The 25,487-nt window shown below is 40.1% G+C and overlaps 1 protein-coding gene across 1 annotated transcript in view; it reads right to left on the bottom strand.

The window, feature by feature from the left end:
- Positions 1-25,487, bottom strand: part of MAOB (monoamine oxidase B) — a 107,000-nt gene that overhangs the window by 55,807 nt on the left and 25,706 nt on the right. Inside the window, exons 2-3 of the mRNA XM_059050271.1 lie at positions 7,316-7,410; positions 5,744-5,881 (exon numbers count right to left, since the gene is read on the bottom strand). Coding sequence (XP_058906254.1) covers positions 5,744-5,881; positions 7,316-7,410 — 233 coding nt within the window. The remainder of the gene's footprint in view (positions 1-5,743; positions 5,882-7,315; positions 7,411-25,487) is intronic.

Genomic DNA, 25,487 nt, shown 5'->3' with positions numbered 1-25,487 from the left:
AGGGTTTTCCCAAGAAGTGAGAGGGTAAGTTTGGCAGGAAGGAGGTGGGGTGGGCAAGCTAGGTGCTGGGGCTCAGAAGGAAATGACAGAAACCCTCCCATCCAGAGAGGACAGCGAGCTCTTCAATGTGTATTCTTGGCACCTCAGTTCATGCTCTGACTCCATCGCTTCCTGCCATATGCAATTAATCTCTTTAGCCTTTACATTCTTACCTGTTAAATGGGAACAAAACTTCTAGTTCACAGCCAAATAACTTCCAGTTATTTGGGACTCACGTTTGTGAGGTCCAAATAAGACATAAGTGTGAAAGCACTTGGAAGGTTCTAGATGTCCATACCAGAGTAACATTACCATGGTTATTATTTACTGGTTGTAGCAGAGGCCAATAGAAAGGCATGGGCTCTGTGAGGGTGTGGCAAGGTAGGCTAACACATTTTAGGCCGTCTTGTACTTCCTGCCAATCACTACAGGCTGCTGAAGCTTTCACCTGTTACATGATCACCTTTATTAGTCACCATCCTCTGATGAGCTGGGGCCATGTCATTGCACCTCCTTTGGACTACTTGGCCATACCCCATGATGACATCGTATAGATGTCATATAAAATTTCACACAGGATTTAAGCTACAGGCTTGTTTCCTTTCATGAATTTCACCATCATAACTGAACTCTATACATCCTGTAACCTCCACCTCCGGTATAATTTAAAACTAACTCTGTGTTACCCACAACTCTAGTTTTTGTTAAGTTTATCCAGATGTGTGTGCGTGTGTATTTGTACACAGAGAATATGTTTACTGATTTTATCATATTTTAAATTCTAAAAGGAAACCTTGAAGGCTTAGAATAAGCTCAACTCATATCCCCTAATATTGTTCCACATCCAGCCATTGAAAGCACCATTTTCAGCAAATTATTACATGCCGAAAATCTGTCTGTATTTTCTAAAGAACACAGATGAGTACTTTGGTTTCCAGAATAACTAACACAAACTTCAGAATGATCACTAAACAAATGGGTTTCACTTGCTGAAGAGGAAATGACTATTCCACATCTGGGGGGAAAAATCTCCCGTGATGATAAGACATGTATGTTTCCAACAAATAGATGAAATGGAATGGGGGTGGGTGTGGAAGAGAAGGTTCAGGAAGCCCATCTCAGCTCGGGTAGACTCTCGGAACCAGTGAGCTCTGTGTGGCATGTGTGACATTCATGTGAAAGGGGCAGCTGTTCCTGGATGAAATACAAGATTTTGTCTAACCTGTTTCTGGATTCTTCTGTCATCGTGAGAGAAGCAAGTACACCCTGGACTTTGATCCAGGCTTCTCTGGATTAACAGGATTTGAGGGAGAGACATGCAGAAGGGGGTACTAAGAGTCCAAAGAGGACTGGGCACTCCCGGTCTGCTGACTTCTGGGAGATGCTGAGGTCCCGCACCATGGGACAGTTTATGTTCGCCAAATGCAATTATTTTCTTTTTCAACATTCCGCCTCTACTTTTGTTGCTGTTCCCCAACACTGAGAGACAGTGATCTCTTCCAACTGGTCTTATCTTTAGAGATCTAGTTTCCGCTGTATGCTTTTCTGTGCTTTTTTTTAAACTGTATTTTCCACTGGCTTTCAGAGTCCTCACCAAACTGAGGGGCTCTCTGCCACATGGCGCCTGCTCCATGAGGCTGTTTGTAGCAACAAGCAGTAGGCAATAGATGGCTCCTCATCCATAGGCCTCTTCAAGCACTGACGTTGACCACATACAACACAAAAGGGACTTTGACAGTGAGCTTGGCTTCTACTCATTGGGAAGTAGACTAAGACCAGAGAATTTTTCTTTTTCTCTCAGTTTCTCCCCATAGCTGAAATTTGGAAACGATGATCAGTGCGAAGTTGGCCTCTTAAGTTTAAGTCACGCTACATCTTTATATTCACCAAACTCCTAACAGTTAAGCTTTGGGGCCTAAAGCAGTTTCATGCATACTTTACCAGACACTCGTTCCAAATTTCAGACTTATAAAAGCTTCTGAGACAGAGGAACTCTATTTGCCAATAGCCTAAATTGTACCAAACTTCAAAATTTTCTCCAACTCCTTCAAAGTAAGAACCCCAAAGAACAAAAAACAAGCAACAACAAAACAACCACACATGTGAACATGCAAACACACACACACTCTCTCTCTCTCACACACACACGATGAAGAAGGAAGAGGCACACATTAAAATATAGCAAGATCCCTTAAGGTTTATATTTTTTATCTTTTTAATTATGAGATAGTCCCTAAAACGGAACAGTTTTCACAAGTCACTTTCAAGGCATGTAAACAGCTGCCTTCTAAACTATCCTAGCAGAAATTAGCATGACGATTTGTGAAACAGATTAAAAACTTCCATAGATGTTGCACGATAATTGTTAAGCACGAAGGACTGCATCACTGATTTGAGAAGTGCAGAAAACACCTTCCGAATGATATAGATTTGAGCTGAAGCGATCACTTTTCCCACTGATAATTAAATCCCAATATAGCTCGGTATCACATCTTTGAATCACACACAAGGTTTTGGAAAACCACATTTTAGCGACATAAGACAGATCTACTGTAGTACTAAAAATGAATGCCACTCAGTAGATAGAAACATTTCTGGCTGATCAGAGGCAGACAGCAAAACGCCCTGCACATCACAGCACACTAGGGGTTGATGCATGCTTGTTATGGGCCCAGCATGAGCACATGCCATCTGTCAACAGACCATTTCTTCCAGAACTATCAGAGAACGGGTGATACTGGGAGTCCTCGTTTCTTGGGAAACACACTCTTCCTTTGGACAGCTATCCTATCGTGTGGGCTGCTGTAGCACCCCCCTGCCCCCTTTCGTGAGTAGCTCCATTTCACCAGTTTCAATTCCAACCATCATATCCAAATTCCCTAGCTTAATGTTATTAAGGCTGCACGTAGAACTCTGTCTTCTTTTAACGACCGTGTAAGAAACTGAAAAAAGCAGAGTCCTTGAGAAGGCTGATTTGAATTGCCAGATCTGGCAATACGAGAAGTAACACACTTGATACTCTTGATATTCTCAGGCTTTGGGTTGAGAAATACAGGCAGGTCCACTGAAGAAACAAGGCAGAAATATACTAGATATTTGCATGAACCACTTGGGAACAGTATTTGCACTTGGGAACAGTAGTTATTGAAATAGGTAATAGAGAGTCATGACCAAATGGCCAAAGTACTGCCTACCATGACAGAGAAGACAACTTTCTAACTACATTCTTAGGCATGTAGTAGCAGATCAGCTATCAGAGGTCTGCTTAATAATCCCAGAAATGGATGGATTCATCTGAGATGCTTTTTACAGGTTCAAAATAAGAAAAGTGACATATGAGCAAAGACATGGAGGTGATGATGGTGGAGAACAAATATTTAGTGTGGGGAGGACTTCTTAGCTCTAAGGTCTTTATTGTTATTTATTATCCTGTAGCGCTTCACTGGATACAGCCACAAGGAGGTCAAATTAGCACCCTTATCAAGACTGACAAAAAACCTTTGTTTCATAAATTCATTAGTGTTTCAATCATGTCAGGATGAGAATTCATTAGAGAGTAAGTACGCATATCAAACATGTACAGCAGAAGTCAGAAAACAGCAATATAGGAACATGAAAATCTAGGTACCAAAAGAATATTTTAGAGTGATTTTCTCTAGATAGGATTATTAGAGGGGTTTTTTAATTGTTTTTCTCTACCACATTTTCTTATTATATTTTTACAATAAACATGCTTTCCTTTTGTAATAATTCAAAAGCAATAGCATTTATTTTGAATCTCATACAAAGCAGTGTTGGCATATATATTTATTCTGTATCAAGTCAGAGATACTGCTTAGTTATATTTTCTCAGCTGCACGTGGATTATACGAAATAGCTTAAGAAAGCAGCATTATTTGGTCATCACTCTGAAAAATTCAAGTAGTAAATTGTTTCCACAGTTGATAAGTATAAGCAATCTCTTTCAAACAAGGAACATAATGTCGGCCATAAGATTTCCAGATGAACAAAGCATCCTGAACTTAGCTCCTCACTGCCAAGAAACCCTGCCCACACACAGACAGAAAAGTGAATATAATTTCTAGTCATCTCCTTTGTCGGGAGAAACCTAAAAGAGATCCTAGTGTTCTGGGAATTCAGTCTCTGCAAGTCTTAAATGTTAGGACAAGAAAGACAGAAGAAATCAGTCAAGATGAGCTACAGATAAAAGCAAGGAACGCAATGAAGAATGTTTACTAAGTGTTGCTGATGGATGTTCGACAAATCACTCTATCACCATGCTACATGTTCATTTCTAATTCATGTGTCTCTTTTTCCACTAGACAAATAGGGAAGCAAGGTGAAAAGGCTCATAAAACAAAATCTGAACATCAAGCAAAACATTTATGTATAAATGTCACCCGCATTATACCAAGTCAGATAGATGTTTATTTCCTGTTTTAGTAAATGATTCACAATGTACAGTCTCTTATTTGTCCTTCTTGATATTATCACCCACAAATAATATCCAGGTGTCAACACTGTTTTATGTATATCAAAACTGACGGTTGCGAGTTCTTCTGTCTCCTAAGGGGATGATTTCTTCTGGTGAGGAACTTGGCTCTATGCTGCTCACTTCCACTTACGGAGGCAAGTGAGGAAGAGAGAGGAAAGACTGAAATTCAAAACCTCTGCCAGCCCTTCCGTGGGACTTCAGAGTGGGGTCCAGGGTAGGTGACTCTTTGCTTGTCAGAGAACATCAGTGACTGACATTGTGGACCAAGAAAATGATGCTGGGAAAACAAGGATCAGGGAGATGCCAGAAGAGTCTAAAGGCAGAAACATGATGGGAGACTGGAATCCACAGAGAAATGTGGCCAGTGAGAAACCCCCAGGGGCACACTGTTTGAAGGGCTTATTAGAATTAGAACGTCAAGTATTCAATTCTAAGTTGTTTCTGTTTTTGCAACTGAACCCCTTACCCACACTGTTCAAAACTTCAGTCAATTTTGCTGTACACAAATGCTTGGGGTGGTCCGAAGAAAATCAAGAGACAGAGATGAATTTGAACCCAGGTTGACATAGAACAAAGGAAAGAAGAGAGTCACTGGCCATGAATGTGCATGAGCATAAGTATCATGGAAGCAAGAACCGCGAACCGCAAATGATCATGGGAATTGAAACCCAGTAAACTCACAGGAATTTGGGGGAGATCAATGGAGCTTCCCCATGAAAGATGGAATTTGAGACTTGACTTACTTTTATGTAAATCTCTAAAAGAGAGTGAGTTTAGCCTATACATAGGACATAATGACCAAATTTCAAAATATTACATTAGACATATTGCAAATACTCTATAATGTGAAGTCTAGGGCAGCATTAGTAAAACTCTACACAGGTTTTTGTATCACAGGAAACAGCCCCAGTTATTTTAATAGAGGTATTTTTAATAAATCACTCACAAATGTTTTTTTCTCTATTGGTTTTGTTAAATTTTTTACCAAATGGGCAATACTACTTCATCAATAACCTTCCAAAATAGGTTTAGAATTCTCCTTTGATAACAGTAAAAAAAAAATTCTCAGAATGGTTGAAATATACTTATAAAATACATATGCATCATTCAAGGATGAAGGAGATTGTCTGAGAGGAGGATGTGGAATTCATATATGGAAAACACCCATAGAGAAATCTTCAAATCCTTCAAAGGCTGGTCCAGGCTTACCTTTACATGGTGAATCAGACGCTCTACTTCATTCACTTTGTAGGTCTCCAATCCTAGCTCCTTGGATAATCTTAAGATACGATTCTGAGTTGGGCCAACATAAGATCCTCCAAGGTCCACATATTTAACTTTTTGGTTCTGTTTTCCCATGGAAAATAAAAATAAAAATAAATATATGTGAAAATTTTATTCGTAAGATTAAAAAAAAGACAGCCCTGAAATAAGCAAATTGGCATTTCATAGGTTCTAGACACACGTTGAGGTGTATCCATAGAAAACTGGATTCTGTTAGCAACTCTACTTCAGTCATGCAACTTAACAGTTATTGAATCATTCCTTAATGTAAAGCAAAATTGATTGACCTTGAAATAGGCAAGAGACTTCTGAACCCCATCATTCTCAATACATACCACAATGTGCTTTGGGTTTTAGTGGCTTAGATTTGTAAGCTGTGAATTATTGATGAATTTCTCTTTACTTAGCATTTCAGGCTAATTTTGAGGCACCTAATGCTAGAGGAAAAGTGAGAAAGGAAATGACCACTTCTTTTCTTTTTTTTTTTCATTGAAGTATAGTTGATTTACAATGTTTCAGGTGTGTAGCAAAGTGATTCAGTTATATATATATGTGTATTATGTATATATGTGTATATATACATATATATATTCTTTTTCAGATTCTTTTCCATTATAGGTTATTATAAAATGTTTAATATAGTTCCCTGTGCTATACAGTAGGTCCTTGTTGGTTATCTATGTTTTATATATGGTAGTGTGTATCTGTTAATCCCAAACTCCTAATTTATCCCTCCTCCCCCTATCTCCTTTGGTAACCATAAATTTGTCTTCTACGCTTGTGAGTCTCCTTCTGTTCTGTAAGTTCATTTGTATCATTTTTAAAAAATTCTACATATAAGTGATATCATATGATATTTGTCTTTCTTTGTGTGACTTTCTTCACTTAGTATGACAAACTCTAAGTCCATCCAGGAAATGACCACTTCCTTTGAGGTCTGCTCATCCAGACATTTGAAAGATAGCATTAGGGAATATTTGGTCCTAATTCACACCTTGGAAACTGCTCTTATGTTCAACAGAAAGTTTTCTATATGGTTATGAATTAGCTTCACTTGAAATGACTAAGGACCAACCTTTGAAAAAGAGTGACTAGAAAAACTCCCTATGTTTGAACATGTCCAAACATAACTGGATTCCTAATAGTCAGGGACACCAGAGCAGGTCCTCCTTTTCTGTTTTTGTTTGTTTGTTTGTTGATTGTATAGTTCTCCAACTAAAAGGGAACATACATTTCACAAGGGCAGTGGTCTTTGTTTCATTCACTAATGTATTTCAAACATCTAATTATTGGTGCAATCATTTATTGGGCAAGTGCCAAGTATCATGAGGTGAGAAAAGGGACAGAAGAAAAGGGTTGAAAAGGAAGCAAATTGAGAGGCTGTGGAGAGTAATTTTCACTCTCTTAAAAAGAGTCAAATGAAGTTCAAGACTTTCAGAAAGAAACAAGAAACTCAGCTTCAGTGTCACGGTCTCCAGCCCATCGTTATTGTCTTACCCTGATGGTGTAAGTCCTGCCTCCCACACGGTCCCGGGCTTCCAGAACAATCACATTCAGGCCAGAGTCATGTAGGAGTTTGGCTGTTGCCATACCTAGGAGAAAATACAAGAAAAAATCAGAATCAAACACTTTACAGACACTCCAGATCAGCTCCTCATGCTAACAGCCAATGAGAAAAGTCCATGTTAGCTCATACACATGGCTTATCATCACGTTCAAGTTATTCAACTTACAGGTGGCTAGGGTTTCTCAATAGAGATCCAGAGTCCAAGTCTGGGAAACCAACTGCTATTTCTAGAAAGAATAAAAGGGATTTCATTTTTGGTAAAGGTCTCAAATCTTAAAAACTCCTTTGGTCACTATATCAAAATGTCTATCTTTAAAGACTAAATTACATGATTATGTGTCTGACAACATGAAAGAAAACACAAAGCCACACAAAAGAGAAATGTATAAGCCCCGGCAGACACAGGATGAAATGGAGCTGCTGACTTCATTCTCAAGGCAAATCTGAAAATCCAGTAATTTGGGGAGTGGGGGGTAGAGTCGGCCTTCAAAACATGTGAAAGGACCTAAGCTTTACTATTAAAACCGAACGTTTAGAAGTTGATGTAAAGTTTCAAAAGCAAGGACATAAGATTCAAACCACTTAATTGTCCTAATTCCCCATATGATCCATCACTGAAGAATGAAATGACTCCATTCATTCATTCATTTAATTATTAACGTAGTCAAAAATACTTATTGTATGCCTACTACATTCCCTCCATCATGAGTTCAACTTAAAAAAGAAAAAAGTTTTATTGAGGTACATTTGCATACAATAAACCTTACCCAATGAGTTCAGTGAGTTTTGATAAAGTATAAAGCTTAGCATAGAGTTCGAATATGTAATTTTTGGTATAAGTACATCCTGAATGTAGTTTTTGACTTCACAGATCTTAAAATTCTGCATCTTTAACTTACAGAGTTTTGTAAGAGTTTTCTCAGACAAGAGAACTCTGGTGCTCTTACCACGATGAACTGAATTTGCTCAGTTCCAAATACCTTACTCGTTTGCTTTATGAGACCAAACAAAATCAAGGAAATGACAAGATGCTGTGCCTTACAGATAAATGAAACAGTTTCTATCCCGTCTTTAAAAAATAATTGTTCTGGGACCTTTAGATCGCACTAGTGTGAAAAAAAAAATGATTCCCATAAAAATAGCTAATATTCATATAGTGCTCACAACATTTGAGATGCTAGTCTAAGTGTTTTAATGTATATTTTTAATGCTGTGAGAATTCAGTGAATTCAGTGAATTCTCACAGCAATCCAATAAAAAAGGTACTATTGATATTCCCATTTTATGGCTGGGGAAACTGAAGCACAAAGAGGTGTCCAAAGTCACATAATGAGCCAGCAGCAGAGCCGGGCAGTTTCGTTCCAGTGTCTGTTTCTATAACCACTATGAGTATTGCTTTTCAGGGGGCCTCAGAGCCATCCTTTTCATAGATCGCATCTCTCAATTTTTGCTTCAGGGAGAGATTACATTTCAAAAGATACTTTTCACTTTGTTTGGACCAGCGTGTTTTTAAAACACACTTGTAGAGACCTCCCTGGTGGTCCAGTAGGTAAGACTCTGTGCTCCCAATGCAGGGGGCCCGGGTTCCATCCCTGATTGGGGAACTAGATCCTGCATGCATGCCACAACTAGTAAGTCCACATGCCGCAGCAACGATACCACGTGTCACAACTAAGACCCAGAGCAGCCAAAATAAATAAATAAAAACATATTAAATGAGTAGAATATTCCCAAAAAAGCACACACATTTGTATCCTGTGGTTTGATAAGAATCCATAGAACATAAGATATGAGCCTACCCCGAAAGCCACAATGAAAAGTTGAGGCTTCATTCGCCCTCTCTGAGCTGCCCTAAAAGAAGAAACCTTTTTTTTTTTTTTAAAGAGGCTGATTGTGGGGCTTCCCTGGTGGCACGGTGGTTGAGAATCCTGCCAATGCAGGGGACATGGGTTTGAGCCCTGGTCGGGGAACATCCCACATGCCCCAGAGCAACTAAGCCATGCACCACAACTACTGAGCCTGTGCTCTAGAGCCCATGAGCCACAACTACTGAGCCCGCACGCCACAACTACTGAGCCTGCGCTCTACAGCCCATGCTCCGCAACAAGAGAAGCCACCGCCATGAGAAGCTCGTGCACCAAAACGAAGAGCAGCCCTGGCTCACCACAACTAGAGAAAGCCTGCGCGCAGCAACGAAGACCCAACGCAGCCAAAAATAAATAAATTTTAAAATAAAGAAAGAGGCTGATGTGACATTTCATTATTTGAGTTAATCCATCTTCCGATCCCTGTCCTTGGGTGCAAGGCCGGGACTTCCAGTTGGTGGTGGGGTGATGGTGCCAAAGTCCACAGCCCTGTGAGCAATGTGCACAAGCACTGCAGAACCCTAATTTAGAAATACAGGGCTTGGATTTTTAACTCCAGTTTCCTAATTTTACCTTTATAAGGAAAAAACAAAGAGAGAGAGAAAACCTTTCTATTTAGAGTCAAAATTACAGACAATTCAATGCTGTTTCTCTTACCAAGCATCAGTACAACAAATGAAATATGAAATAACATGCAGCCATAGTAACAGCTGCTATCATGGAATTCAGATACACTTGCTGAGCATGTTGAGGCTTAAACAAAAGGGCTCAGAACGAAACAACATCACTCATATACTCAAGCATTTTATATTCCACAAAAGGTACTACTGGGTAAGTGCAGTTACCCAATAGTATCTGATGCTAAACAGAAACATTTACTAAAACAAGCCAGGGTCTTATCAAATCATTGAATAGAGTTCTTTATGCTCACGTGCCTTAAAAAGGCATAAATAGAAATTACAAAAATATCTTTAAATAGGGCAATACGAGAATATGTTGTTAGAAATACTTCACAACTTGTCTCACTCATGCTTGTTGGATATCAGCTGACAAAAACGGATTTGAAAAATAATTGACGCACATACCAATGGCTTAAGAAAGTCCCTGCAAGTTTAGGAGGAGGGAATTTTAGGAAACTGAATTAGAAACGCAGGAGTTGGAGTCTGGCCCGGAGCCAATTAAGATTGTTAAAATGGATAGGGCTTCCCTGGTGGCGCAGTGGTTGAGAATCCGCCTGCCGATGCAGGAGACACGGGTTCGTGCCCTGGTCCGGGAAGGTCCCACATGCCGCGGAGCGGCTGGGCCCGTGAGCCATGGCCGCTGAGCCTGCGCATCTGGAGCCTGTGCTCCGCAACGGGAGAGGCCACAACAGTGAGAGGCCTGCGTACCGCAAAAAAAAAAAAAAAAAAAAAAAAAAAAAAAAAAAAATGGATAAACAACAAGGTCCTACTGCATAGCACAGAGAACTATATTCAATATCCTATGATAAACCATAATGGAAAAGAATATAAAAAAAGAATGTATATGTATGTATGACGGAATCACTTTGCTGGACAGCAGAAATTAACACAACATTCTAAATCAACTATACTTCAATAAAACTTCTTTTATAAATAAAATAAAAGATTGTTAAGATCTCAAGGGATTCCTTAGTGATGACTGGCAAAAGGACTAATGGTTTGATTAATCAAAGAATAAGCAAACAACTAAGTATCCAGAAGCGCCCCAGCTTACAACAGGGTTGTTTCCCAAGAGATAAAGTTTTTTTCTTTTTTTTTTTTTTTTTTTTTTTTTGTGGTACACGGGCCTCTCACTGTTGTGGCCTCTCCCGTTGCGGAGCACAGGCTCTGGATGCGCAGGCTCAGCGGCCATGGCTCACCGGCCCAGCTGCTCCACGGCATGTGGGATCTTCCCAGACCGGGGCACGAACCCGTGTCCCCTGCATCGGCCTGCGGACTCACAACCACTGCACCAACAGGGAAGCCAAAGAGTTCATGTTTATGTCAGTCATTTGGAACTTTTTTAAAAAATAAATTTATTTGTTTATTTTTGGCTAAGTCGGGTCTTTGTTGCTGGGCGCGGGCTTTCTCTAGTTGTGGCGAGTGGGGGCCACTGTTCGTTGCGGTGCGCGGGCTTCTCACTGCAGTGGCTTCTCTTGTTGCGGAGCACGGGCTCTAGGCGTGCGGGCTTCAGTAGTTGTGGTTCGTGGGCTCCAGAGCACAGGCTCAGTAGTTGTGGCGCACGGGCTTAGTTGCTCCGCGGCATGTGGGATCTTCCTGGACTAGGGCTCGAACCCGTGTCCCCTGCATTAGCAGGTGGATTCTTAACCACTGCACCACCAGGGAAGCCTCATTTGGAACTTTTAACACATTTTGCCATAGAACAAAAATATGAGAGAGGGTACATTCTCTGGGAAGTCTGGGAATTTTTAAATGCAATACTATTGTGAAAAAAAAATCATAAAGTAGCAGAATTACATTTGCCCTAAGAACACTAAACAATGTAATTGGCACAGTTGAAACAGGCAATCATTTCCTGACACAATGCAATAACAGCTAAAAAAAGAAACCCCACAGTAATAGCAGCCACCATCATAAAGCAATGAGGATTGCTTTGCTGTGTGAAGAAATAGCATTTCATTCATAAACCTCATCAGATTTTCACCACAGTGCTGAGAGGTATTATTATCCTCATTTTAAAAAGAAAAAATGGAGGTCTGGAGACATTCACTGACTTGCGTAGATTATACAATTAGTAAATGGCAGGGTCGGGGTTCAGCCACAAACCTGAACTCTTAGCCACCACCCATGAACCAAAAAGGAAAAATTTTAAATGCAGTAATCTATACACTGATTGATGCAAAGTGTCTTAAAACATTCTGCTCCCCATCTAAATAGAAGAATCTTAAAATATCAGCTTTTCTCTTAAACAGATATTTAGTTTTTGCAACTAATTTAGAAACAAGCGTATAATGACTTCCTACTTTTAAAAAGCTAATTAAACTTGAGTTTAACATGCAGGATCAGTTACTATTTCACAGTGATCATTTGGCAACTTCAGAGGCAGCCCCTATGTGTCCCTGACAGGCCCTTGATAAGATCATCTCATTTGTTACCTCTAAATGGTGCAGGATCCCTAGTATTTTGGCTCAGGGGGTCTCCTTTGGATGAATAAGCATAGCATGGTGCACCTTACTAATAGTAGACTAAAGCCTAATGCCATGAAATGATCAAACTATTTCATCTCCCTTCCCAGGTAATTCACTTGGAAAATGTTTCATGAAAGTGATGACTATTTCAATTAAATTATTTGGATACTTCAATTTGGATTAGACACTCAAATTATTTAAAATACCTAAACATCAGTGGTTTGCAGCTTTATTAACATTCTATGCTCCCAGTTTTGTATATGTTTCATGTCCTTCCTATCAAAACCTGATATTTAACAGAATTTGTCAGCATTTTAAAATGCAAAGTTAATTGTTTTGAAAACATTATGAAACATCAGTACTTCAATATTACATAAGGACTTTTTCTCAGTTTAAAGTTACCAAAAAGAAGTATCATGTTAACTGAAACTGAGAAAAAAAATTCACTGTACCTCAAAGCATCTCTACCCTTATAACACTGGTAAACCATATAAGCCCTCCCTCAGGAAGGATAAAAGCCAAAAGTATGCAAACAGCCCTCATCACCTCTGTCACTTCTGACAAAGCAAATGGTTTTATGAGAAAATTCTAGAAACAACCAAGTGACCTTCTGATCAAAGAACTGGAATTCTTTGATGTCTCTACAGAGAATGCATTTTCAGTTATTTAACACAAACACACACACACAAACAAAAGGGTCGGGTAAAAAGAAAAATATCACCAATGTGAGATTAAATTCATTAAAGGAAAACAGCATTTGTAGATAGAATTCAGACGTTGATTGTTGAACTCTTCAACACAGATTAGAGGCAGGTAAAGGTATCACTGAAAACAGGAACATTTTGAGCACTGACTGCATGCCAGTTTCTATTCCAAGTGTTTTACATATAAGAATTTATTGATCCTCCTAACAACTCTATTAAGTGGGCAGATGTAAAAAGAGAAGCACAGAGAGGTCAAGTAATATACCCAAGGTCACACAGCTGGCCAATGGCAGAACCAGTATTCAAAACCAGGCAATCTGACTCCAGATAACAAACATGGCCAGCAGCCTTTACTAAATGGTGAAACACTGAAAGCCTTCCACAGAACATCACCAGCCACATAAACATCAGGGTCACTGCTAGCACACTCCATACCTTTGTGTAAATGACAAAAAGGTGTTACAGGGAAGAACAAAATCTGACTACATGCTGGATGTTTCTTTTACTTTAACCTTTGCTTCCCATTGCTTTTGTTCACTAAAAGGATAGTCTATACATAATGGCCTGCCTCAGGGAACCCTGCCCCTCTCTGTGAATGTTAAACCAAAGTGCCTTTGTTCAGGGAAACATCCTGACCCTGCCCACCCATGAATGGCTGCAAGAAAGAAGAAATTAACACATCCCCTCGAGGGTGGCCATTCCAGGTGATATTTGCAGATGGCCTTTCTACCTTACTTCCTCACCTCCTCCCCCTCTTTGTTCTATAAGAGAAACTGCCATCCAGACCCCTTAAGATGGTTCTTCACTAGTCTGCCATCTTCTTGGTTTGCTGGCTTTCTGAATAAAGTCGCTATTCCTTGCCTCAACCCCTTGTCTCCCGATTTATTGGCCAGTTGAGCGGTGAGCAGAGCGAGCTTGGACTCGGTAACAAAGGCACACACTCATGGCAGGTGAATTTCAAAAAGGCATCCTTTCTTTGGGTGAGTGCAGCTCACATCAATGCTTGGCTAGCAGCGTGTGGGCTGGATTACAACCCCTCTTTCATGGCATCAGCCTGAACAGCTTATGCCGTGTCCTTGAAACGCAGAAAACATTTCCTGAATGATAAGAATTTAATTACCTAGTCATTGTGTCCTCGATGCAAGTACACAGTTGGCACTTACATGATTGTTGAATGTATTCACTTAATACCCTGCAGCAAAGATGACATTTAATTATTTAGTCAAGAAATAAACAAATGCCTGAAATGGTGTCTATATAAATACAGTTAATATAGTATAGGAAACTAAAATATTGACACACGCTGAAACTGATTTCTTCTCTTCACACCGGAAATGGTAAAGGGATACCCTTGACTTTTTCAAAGAAAAAGAGCTGGAAAGAAAGCCGGCCAACCAATTATAATAACCACCTTGTATCTGTACAGCACTACAGTTTCCAATATTCACACACATTAAGTTCTTAACAATGAGCCTTTGAGGCTCTCATTGTTATTCCAATTTTTAAGATTAGAAAATGGAGTCTGGGAGAGATTCAAGAGCTTGCTCAGCGTTACACAACAAGCGATGGCAGAGCTCGGTCTGAAATCCGGCTCTGTTTCTGTGAACTGTGTGTTCTTCATTAGTCACATTACTTCCTGTAACATACAAAGACCGAGGTTGTTAAAAAAAAATTCTCAAAGCATGCCGAGTTTTAAAAATAGAATATTTCTTTATTAACTTTCTTGGAAAGACTATATTGATAAAAACCACCTGGAGTCTGTCAGTGCCCAAAACCCTGAGACCAAGACATTTACAGGCGGATCTGGAGACATTTAGAGCGTAGCAGTGCCCTCTAGGATACCACCATTGAACTACTCATTAACAGGTGCTTTGGCCAAACAGTTCCTCCTCAAGTCCAGGCTAACTCCTCTTTCCTGAGAACGCACAGACCACAACTTTCTTGAAAACTGAAACAACACGATATAAACCAAACATATCAATGTGTCTGTACCATCACTTTGATCACTGAGAAGCAAAGTCTAGAATTACGACGTTATTCACATCTTGCCCCCAGATATGAAAAAGACTCCAAGCCCTCTTGGAAGCCCTTTGCTCTGTTTTCTCTTAGACAGTCAAAATATACAACACAAAAACAAATGGCAATAGCTTCTAAAATAAAGGAGACCTTTACTGAAGCCTCAGGCCGTGGGATGATTTATGCTCTTGAAAAGGAGAAAAAAACATCAAGCTTGGGCTTCCCTGGTGGCGCAGTGGTTGAGAATCCGCCTGCCGATGCAGGGAACACGGGTTCGTGCCCTGGTCCGGGAAGATCCCACATGCCGCGGAGCAACTAAGCCCGTGAGCCATGGCTGCTGGGCCTGCGCGTCCGGAGCCTGTGCTCCGCAAGGGGAGAGGCCACAGCAGTGAGAGGCCCGCATACCGCAAAAAAAAAAAAAAAAAAAAAAAAAAAAAAAAAAAACACATCAAGCTTTCGTGAGTTGCCATAGAAACCTTTCTCCAGATGCGGCTGCTTCTGAGATACTACAATGAGATTGCCTTCCAAGGCCTTTCAGAATACATTTAAAACCATAAAAATTGTTTCATCACGCTTTACATGTAAATTACTGCATTTCCCTAAAATGTCAGCAATCATAATGAGTCTCGTTTCACAGCCAAGCTCTTGTCTTTTTTTGTCGTGTGAAAGGAGTGGGTTCTCTTTCCTGTATTATAATCATGGTAGACAAAATTTGTTTCTGCTTGACCTCAATATGGTCTCCCATGAAAAAAGGAGGCAAACCCAGAAATTACAGCCTTGCCTTTCCCAAATTTGTGTGATATAGTCTGCATTTAAAAAATTGTTATATAAAACTAATCATTTAATTCACCTTTTGGAAATTCAATGGAATATATATAAATACACTCCTTTAAGAATACTGTGTTTTAAGTATCAAAAATAATCATATGATGCCACGATAGCTTCCTTGACTGTGATTTAAGGGTGAAATATCTCATTGCCTTCCTATGGATTACCAACATGATTTTTATTTTTATTTATTTATTTATTTTACCAATATGATTTTTAGAATCACAAACATCTTTAAGGTAGAATATAAAATAGGAGAGATACCATTCCCCCTTTGGCTCACCCACCCCCTAGATCTTAGTCTCTGAAACAGCTGGGTGTTACAAATGCCCAGAAGAGGGTCACAGGCCTGCTGTAGAATACTTTGAACACTTCTTCATTTCAACATCTCCTTTCACCAAAAATGAGATGATTAATTTGGAATTCTAGAAGAACAGAATAAAATGTGGACATTGCCAAGGAAAAGAAATCTGGATGAGATGTGACAAGTAACTGGAAGAAATGAAGTTACAAAGCAGTCATTTGGGAGCCTAGTTTGGAGCCTGGCCCAGGAGTTTTACTTTGCTGCTGAAACACCCTTGTGAGCCAAAGACCAAGGCAGTCAGCGGTGTGCAAGAACCAGAGTGAAAGGAAAACATAGCCTCATTCAAGGACAAGGCAGAACATTGTCATTCTGTAGAAAAGCCCTATGCCAAATAGGTCTAATGGGCTGTATGACCTTGAACAAGAGTCCCCACCATTCTGGACCTCACTTTCCCCATCTGTAAAATGAAATGATTAACCCCCTTTCTATTCTGTGATTAACCTACATGAGACAGGACAACAATTTTAAATAACCTGGAATTTCATTACATAGGTGGCATCTTCATAACCCCAAAGCATTAGCCCAAAGTCTGCCCTGTGGGGCATGAAATTTGAGTGACATCAACAGGTGTTAATAAAAAACATGTGAATTTTGTTATAATAAAAGCATTGTGGGGCTTCCCTGGTGGCGCAGTGGTTGAGAGTCTGCCTGCCGATGCGGGGAACACGGGTTCGTGCCCCGGTCCGGGAGGATCCCACATGCCGCGGAGCGGCTGGGCCCGTGAGCCATGGCCACTGGGCCTGCGCGTCCGGGGCCTGTGCTCCGCAATGGGAGAGGCCACAACAGTGAGAGGCCCGCGTACCACAAAAAAAAAAACCCCACGTGATTTTTGTGCTTGTTGTAGGACAAGAAAATGCAGATGCAAACAAAGCTGGTTAAGGATAGGCGTGCTAAGGTAAATAGAGGTAGAAGGTCCCGATGTCTGTGGCTTCCTTTGAAATGCATCCAAAAAAAAGAGGGGTTGATAGATACAGAGAGGGATGGATAGATGGATAATATGGAACAAAGCAAATATAGCAAAAATGTTAACTGTACAATCTAGTTGGTAGGTATATTAGTGTATAATTCCTTGAAAATTCTCACAATAAAAAATTCTGGAAAAAAAATGTTAAATCGGGTGGTCAAAAGGTACCAACTTCCAGTTATAAAATAAATGTCATGGGGATGTAATATACAATGCGGTGACCACAGTTAATCAGACTGTATTGTATATTTGAAAGTTGCTAAGAGAGTAGACCTTAAAAATTCTCATCACCACACATAGTGTGGTGATGTATGTTAACTAGACATATTGTGGTGATCATTTCACAGTACATACAAATATTGAATCTTTATGTTGTACACCTAAAGCTAATATATGTCAATTATATCTCAATTTTTTAAAAATGGCTATAAAATCAAAATTATGAAGATGATTATTTGAAATAATAGGTGGGTTTTCTTAGATTGTATTTTTTTTTATTGCAAAATACTTAAGGTTTGCCCAACTTAAAGATGAATGGGGCTTCCCTAGTGGCACAGTGGTTAAGAATCTGTCTGCCAATGCAGGGCACACAGGTTTGAGCCCTGGTCCAGGAAGATCCCACATGCTGCGGAGCAACTAAGTCTGTGCACCACAACTACTGAGCCTGCACTCGATCTAGAGCCCATGCACCTCTACTACTGAAGCCCACGCGCCACAACTACTGAAGCCTGCGCACCTAGAGCCCATGCTCCACAACAAGAGAAGCCACTGCAATGAGAAGCCCGTGCACTGCAATGCAGAGTAGCCCCCACTTGCTCAACTAGAAAAATCCCGTGCAGCAACAAAGACCCAACGGAGCCAAAAAAAAAAAAAAAGATGAATGAAGCATTGTTTAAGTACAAATGTTCAACTGTTTGCTGACATTTTCTGTATCAACACTGGTTGTTCGTCATATGCTACCAAGCTGCTGTAAAATAAAATAAAAATAAACACACACACACACACAAAATTAAACTCGTTTCTATCCAGCTGGACGTATTGCATACCTCCATCAGGAGATACTATATACTATTTACATAATTTCTTAGTCTGTATAACTTATTGGGGGACAGAGGATGGAAGTGATTTTCTCAAGGGCAGAAATGTCTCCTTACATATTTTGGGAAATACTACCTAAAGCAACTGGTCCATTTGGTCAATTTGTAGCCATTGTGGCTACAACTGGTGGTGAGTTGGTCACAGAATACCCTCTCAAAAAAAAACCCTCCTCGGGCTTCCCTGGTGGCGCAGTGGTTGAGAGTCCGCCTGCCGATGCAGGGGACGCGGGTTTGTGCCCTGGTCCGGGAAGATCCCACGTGCCGCAGAGCGGCTGGGCCCGTGAGCCATGGCCGCTGAGCCTGCGCTCTGCAACGGGAGAGGCCACAACAGTGAGAGGCCCGCATACCAAAAAAAAAAAAAACCAAAAACCTCCTCTCTTCCTCCCTACAAATCAAACATTCTCAACCACACTACTGCTGCACATTCTCAAGGAGTTGATATCCAAGCCTAACGTGCTTCTAGAAGAGAACAAAGCCTAACAGGCCAGGCAGCACAGGGGTGGGAAGAGGGTGACTGTAATATACATATTTGGAAAGGGAGCTTCCTGGTGAGGCTGGAAGTGTACTTAGTTCCACCAAGTAGAAAATGGTGAAACAACAGTGTAAGAAACTAGAATTTTCCCTCTTTCTTCTTCTTTCAAGACATGCAGTGCAGCAGGAAGGCCCATGGGCTACCAGTTTAGAACCTCTGCTCTAAGCTATCTGGGCCTCATCTCATTAATAGGGATATGGCTTCAGCAGAGGTCACCATTTTCCTGGGTTCTTACTGACTCGTCAGCTCCTCACATGGCTTCAAAGATGGCAGCTCTTCCTGTTCCAAAGCAGGGCTCTTCATCAAACCAGTAAGGAAATCCCTAGTTTTCATTATATTTACAATGTAGGATAACTGAAAAACCTGAAGCTAATGAATGATCATATCTTATCCATTTTCCCAGGTTTTTTTCTGACTCAAAACTTGGGCCCAGTCATTTGCCCAGGAGTCCGTGTCTGAAACCTGGAATTTATCCTTGAGTTTTCCTGATCCCTTGTCCTATCTTACCCTTTATGCCCTAAAGATCCAGCATGACTTCACCTCTGCCAACTTCTGCTCCCCACCCTGTACCTTAGACTCCAGCAATATTGAATCCCCTTCCCCTGTGGTTCTTTCCATATCCCACACTGTTTAGTGTTTCCAGGCCTTTGTTCTCCTGGGAAAATTTCACTTAATACCATCTCATCACCCAAAATATAGCTCAGGCTCTAGACAATTTGCCCTACCCAACTGTCTCCCCCAAGGTGTGTTATGAGCCCTGAGTCACGGTTACCATAGCAATGAATACCTTACCCCTTATTAGAGCACCTACAATAAGAATGAGGAGACCATGGTGGGCCAGGAGAAGGTAGGCTGAGGCAGAATTTGCATCTAAATCCCCAAGAATATTTTGGGAGCTCTATAATTTTAAACTTTTCACTCAAATTATTTTTGGAAAGAGGCTTTTCCTGTTATTTCATACCAACTGTTTGGGGATAGGTTGAAAGCTCTCCATGTCTGGCCAAAACCCACCTTGTGGTTTGATAAAAGCCAAAACAAGCTGTCAATGTTTGTGAAGACAGGGCCTCAAATGGAACTCAGATGAAGTTCTTGTATGTTCATTAGGTTCAATTCTTTTTAGGGAAAATTATACTCTCAGAAAAAGTAAAAAAGGATCACTCTAAATCTCAGTGAGAGGTCCTGGACTCAGTTGTTAGGCTAATATCAGAAGAGGACCTGCCACACAAAAATGAACACTAGTGCCAAAATGTATAGAAAAACAAAATATCTGTTGCTGTCTGGGCAAATTATCTCAGGGGTATCTGTATCTGTAGCTGTGATCCTGTTTCCTCATTCACTTTAGGACATCTACTCAGTTACCCGAAATCAAAAACAAATTGAGGTGCTTGTAGTCAGAATATCTAGATTTCATTCTGGGCAGTGGGTCCCAACCCTTACCAATCCAATTGTCTTAATTAATTCCTTGTGTGAAATTGGCTTTGTATCATTTCAAAAAGGAAATATTCATCTTTCTGAAACATTAGACATCTCTCATATTCAGGGTCTACCATTGGTTAGGTGATTAAATTAGGTGATTAAATTTATCCCTTCCTTTAAACCTCAAGTTCCTGACCTATAAAAGAGTGGAAGTATTTACTCCCTAACTTATCAAGTAGTTGTGAAAAGAAATTGAAGCAAAATATATAAGGCTCTTAGAACATTGCCTGTTGCATGGTATACACGCAACAAATATCTGTTCAATGAACGGATCCAACATCTTAGGAAGTATTGGGCTTTGAAATTGGAAGAATGAGGTTCTGACCCCACTTTGCCTCTTAAGCATTGTGGAATCTTGGGCAAATAACTTCTGAACTCCTCCTAATTCCAGTCTGTAAAACAGGGATGTACCTTGCAGGCAGAGTTAAAACAAAGATTATGCGTGCAAAATTACTTGCATATATTGGGCCTGCTGTTGTCATATAGTGATAGGCAGGCTGGGCCTGCCAGGGAATTAATCATGCCTCTGCTTCCTTAAGTTCCACCTCCCCACAAATACTTAGTGGCAACTCAAGCCTTTTTATAGCATGTCTCATCAACCTTTGATTCAGTATAGATGATTTATCTATAGACCCACGTCTTACAATACTGGCATAACATCCCAGGTTTTATTATTTCTTCAAACTGTGCATCACACAAAAAATGACTGGGTCTTAAACCACCTTCTTTTTAACCTATAACAAAACAAATGGATAAATTGTATCACAGATTGGACAAGTGCCCACTGACCATAGCAGAGAAGAGGTAAAGCAATTTTTTCTCTGTTGATAACATTTTTATCATGGACTTGGAGGAATCTAAGCAGTATCTTTTGATTAATCATCCTCGGGAAGAATATTTTAATATCTCTTTTCTAAAATTAAGACTATTATATTTGACAGATACCTTCACGCAATTAAATGAGTAATGTTTTTGAACCTTAGTATGTAATTTCCCACTGTCCAAAATGGCTATTTCATGCCTTTTCTTCTTAAACTTCCATGACACCACCTCCCCTGCCCCCAGCCTTCTTCGACTGATGACTCTGCTTCATTTTTTATTGCGAAAATAAAAATATCATCTTTCCATAATAAATCCAGCTATATACCTTCACCTGTGCCTGCATGTGCTGCTTTACCTCTTATGACTTAAGTGAAGTGGCTTCTTTAAGGAAGTCAACCCTCGCCACTCTCTTTGGATCCTATTCCCCCCAGGGCTTTGATCCTCTAATCATATACTTTCTTTCCTAAATCATCGATTTCTCCCTCTCTCCTGGATCACTGTCATCGACACACAAACCTGCTCTGGTATCTCTCATCTTCAAAAAACCTAACTGGCCCAATACCTCCTTTTAGCTACAACCCCTTCCCTTTGCATCTCTTCATAATACTTCTTCAAAGAGTTATCTTCACCCATTGCCTCTATTTCTCCACTTCACTTCAGTCAGGCTTTCATTCCTACCATTCCACCTAGACTACTCTTGTCAAGCACGTCAGTGATTTTCATATCGCAAACCCAGTGGTCCAGTCTTGGTCCTTAAATTAATTGTTCTCTTAGCAGCTTCTCGTCTTGTCCTCCTTCTTATTCTCTCTCTCTCTCTCTCTCTCTCTCTCTCTCTCTCTCTCTCTCTCTCTCTCTCTCTCTCTCTCTCTTTATAATGTCTGTAGGATCTGCCTTAATGTCTCTTTTTTTGGCCGCGCCATGCAGCTTGCAGGATCTCAGTTCCCCGACCAGGGATCGAACCTGGGCCAAGGCAGTGAAAGCCCAGAATCCTAACCACTAGGCCACTGGGGAACTCCCTTGTCCTCCTTCTTGACCCACTGTCTTCACTTGTTTCTGGGCCACACACTTCCTTGGGTTTCTTCCTCTCTAACTCTGCTACTTCTCAAACTCCTTTGCTGGATTTTCTCCTCTTCTCAGCTTCTAAATGTTGGAGAGCCCCAAGACTCAGTTCTTGGATCTCTCTCTCTCTTTTTTTTAATCATTCTTGGGTGATCTCACTCAATCCTATAGACTTGAAGCTTCAAGCTTGATATAGAAATTGCCTACTTAATTGTGCCTTCAGCTATTTAATAATCATCTCAAACTTAACATATCTCAAACAGAGGTCTTGACTCCCCTCCACCAAACCAGTTCTTCTGCAGTCTTTTCCACCTCAGTAATGGTACCACATTTAACCCAGCTGTTCAGGCCCAAATCCAGGAATTATCCTTGTCCTTTTTTCCTCCTGGCCACTCCACCCTCCAGTCAATACATCAGTAAGTCAACTCTACCTGAATACGACCATTTCTTAGAACCCATACTGCTACTACCTTGGTCTAAGATGAAAGCATCTCTCCTTTGGACTATTGCAATAGCCTTGCAACTGCAACTGCTTCCACTCTTACTACTCTGTTTTCAACTTACATAGGGTAGAATATCCTTTAAAGCAAAATCAAATTCAAGACATTTCCCTGTTTCAAATCTTCCAATGACTTATGTTGCCAAGAGGTAATCCCACTTCCTCACTTAACTTACAGGGCCACATATGAATTCACTCTTGCCTACGTATCTTGCCTTAGTACTCACTTCATCCCACTCCAGCCACATTGATCTTCCTTCTGTTCCTTGAACACTTCAAAGTTGTTCCCACCATAGGGGCTTTGCATCAATTGTTCCCATCTCCTGTAATACTCTTTTCCCTGATATTTACATGTTCAACATCTCTGATCTCAGCTTATATCTCACCTCTGAGGAAGATGTATTCCCTGACTCTGCTCCATCACACCATCTATTTTATTTTTCATGGATTACTTGTCACTGGTAGTACTTTGTATGTATGTATGTAGGTAGGTATTTATTTGGTTGATTTATTGGGTTATTTACTGTGTGATCCTCCTCACTAGATTATAAGCTCTGTGAGGGCAGGGTCTTAGTTGTTTTGTTCCCTACTTTATTCCCAGAACCTGGGAGAATATCTGATATGTAGACATCCTCAATAAATATTTGTTGCTGGCATGAAACAACTCAGACAAGTCAACTAGTTCAGCTGCAAAGGATGAACAGGGGCTCGTTTGGCAAAGAACTTACTCTAGTGGGTTCATCAGAATGCATTTCTACTCAAAATCTGATGTATCACAAAACTTATTTTAATGTCGGTGTGACCATTTGATCACAAGTGCCCTTTAAAATTTTCAACCCCAAATTTTCTGTTCCAAATATCTTTTTAATTACAAACTTATTCCAAAAAATTTGCAAGGGAAAAAGTGTCAACATAGAAATGGAGTCTTCCACCTGGAGAAGGATTCATACAGGTTTCCAAATATTAACAGTACAATGTCAGCTCCACAACCTGCCTGCCTCACATCTAAAGGCTACAGAGTTTCCTTTAATCAATAACATAGTCTGGGCACCCATCAGAAAACTAAACTATTTCCTCAGCCGAAGATCACTTGAGCATCTGATATTTTAAAAAGGTATTTTAAAGGCTTTGTTAATTATGAATTCCTCTGGGGCATTTAAATCTTAAGCCTGCACCATTAGGTTGTGGAACAGAAAGGTACCTGGTCTATGTTGTACCAGCTACTTACAGAAGTTTCTTATACATTAAATGTGTTTTAACATTATGCTCTAGCTGAAATTGTGTGTGTGTGTGTGTGTGTGTGTGTGTGTGTGTGTGTGTGTGTGTGTTTAAGTACCTTAAACAAACTCTGTACTCCCAAACTTTGGGCATAGCACCAATTGTAATACCAATCTGCATTCCAAGTTGAAAGGTGAAACCACCTCTCATTAGGTGGCTTCCATCTTGTTGAAAGGAGGTGTAATCCAGACCTGGGGGTCCTCTGATCCTTGACAAATTCCTCCTAGACAAAGGAGCAAATGGAACTGAAAATGCCAATGTCAACACTTACACCCACAATTGCAAAAATACATTTAACAGCCTTTAGTAACAAAATTTTAAATCTAGAAAGTTATGCTGTGATGTTCTGTTCTTCTGTGCCCCCTTGTCCAGCTGAATTTCTGTTTGATTCAATGAGTCTATTTCTGGGGCTCCTCTACTCTGTGTATATCCTTGTGTGGGTCTCCATGTACATTCTTAGCTTAGTCTTACTATGTCCATCTTGTATCTCATACTTCCCCCCAGTTCCTTTTGTCTCTCATAACTGACCCAACTGCAAAGCCAATAGTTATCTACTTTCCCATCTGTTGACTTTGGCTGGAAATAGTGATTTGGGAGTCATCTTAGCACAGGTGAAGCTTGAAACCGCTACATTCCCCTGGGGGTGTGTAAAAGTAGAATCACAATACAAATTTTGCATAGAATAATACCACAAGGAAAACATGTTCAAGGAAGTCCACTTACTGGACTAAACCATTTTAATTGCAGTATCAGAATCATCCCGTGGATTTTGGCCATACACCTGGGTGTGAAATCTGTACACTGGAAGGGGTCAAGAAGCTCACAGAAGACTACCTGCATTAGAAGGGCATAATCGTTCTCAAAGAGCATTTAAACATCTTGGTTAAAGTTTTTAACTGTAACCAAGAAACATATATGCAAATACTGGTTTATTCAAAAAGAAGAATAGATTCCACCCCAGATTCTAACCACAAATGAAGAAAAAAAAAGAAATAAAAATAGCCCTCCCAGAAAATGTAATTGACTAATAGACACAAGAAAAATGTTCAACTTTCTAGTAATTAAAAACAACCATTTTCACCTCTCAATTTGAGAAACTGAGAAATACCATTTTCACTTGCATTCTGAGAAAGATTGTAAAAAAAGGATGATATTAAAGGCTGCCAACAATGTGATGAAACAAAGCTGGCTGGAATAGTAATTGGTAAAACATTTGAGAGAAGCAATTTGGCAGTATCTGTCAAAAACTTTAAAGTATCCATATCTTGAAATCAGAAATTATTACTTTATGATTCAATTCCAAGAAATAATATCAAATGTGGAAATAATATTATTCCTAAAGATCTTTAGTGCAGTGTCGTTTATAATAACAGTGCACACACATAATACATAATGTCCAATGATCTGGTATTAGTTAAGTAAGCTATGGTAAGCTTATTTGATATTAAAT

Source organism: Kogia breviceps, chromosome X (assembly GCF_026419965.1).
Source record: "Kogia breviceps isolate mKogBre1 chromosome X, mKogBre1 haplotype 1, whole genome shotgun sequence".
NCBI classification, from domain to species: domain Eukaryota; kingdom Metazoa; phylum Chordata; class Mammalia; order Artiodactyla; family Physeteridae; genus Kogia; species Kogia breviceps.
The sequence above is the reverse complement of the archived record's forward strand: the minus strand, read 5'-3'. Positions and strand labels throughout refer to the sequence as shown.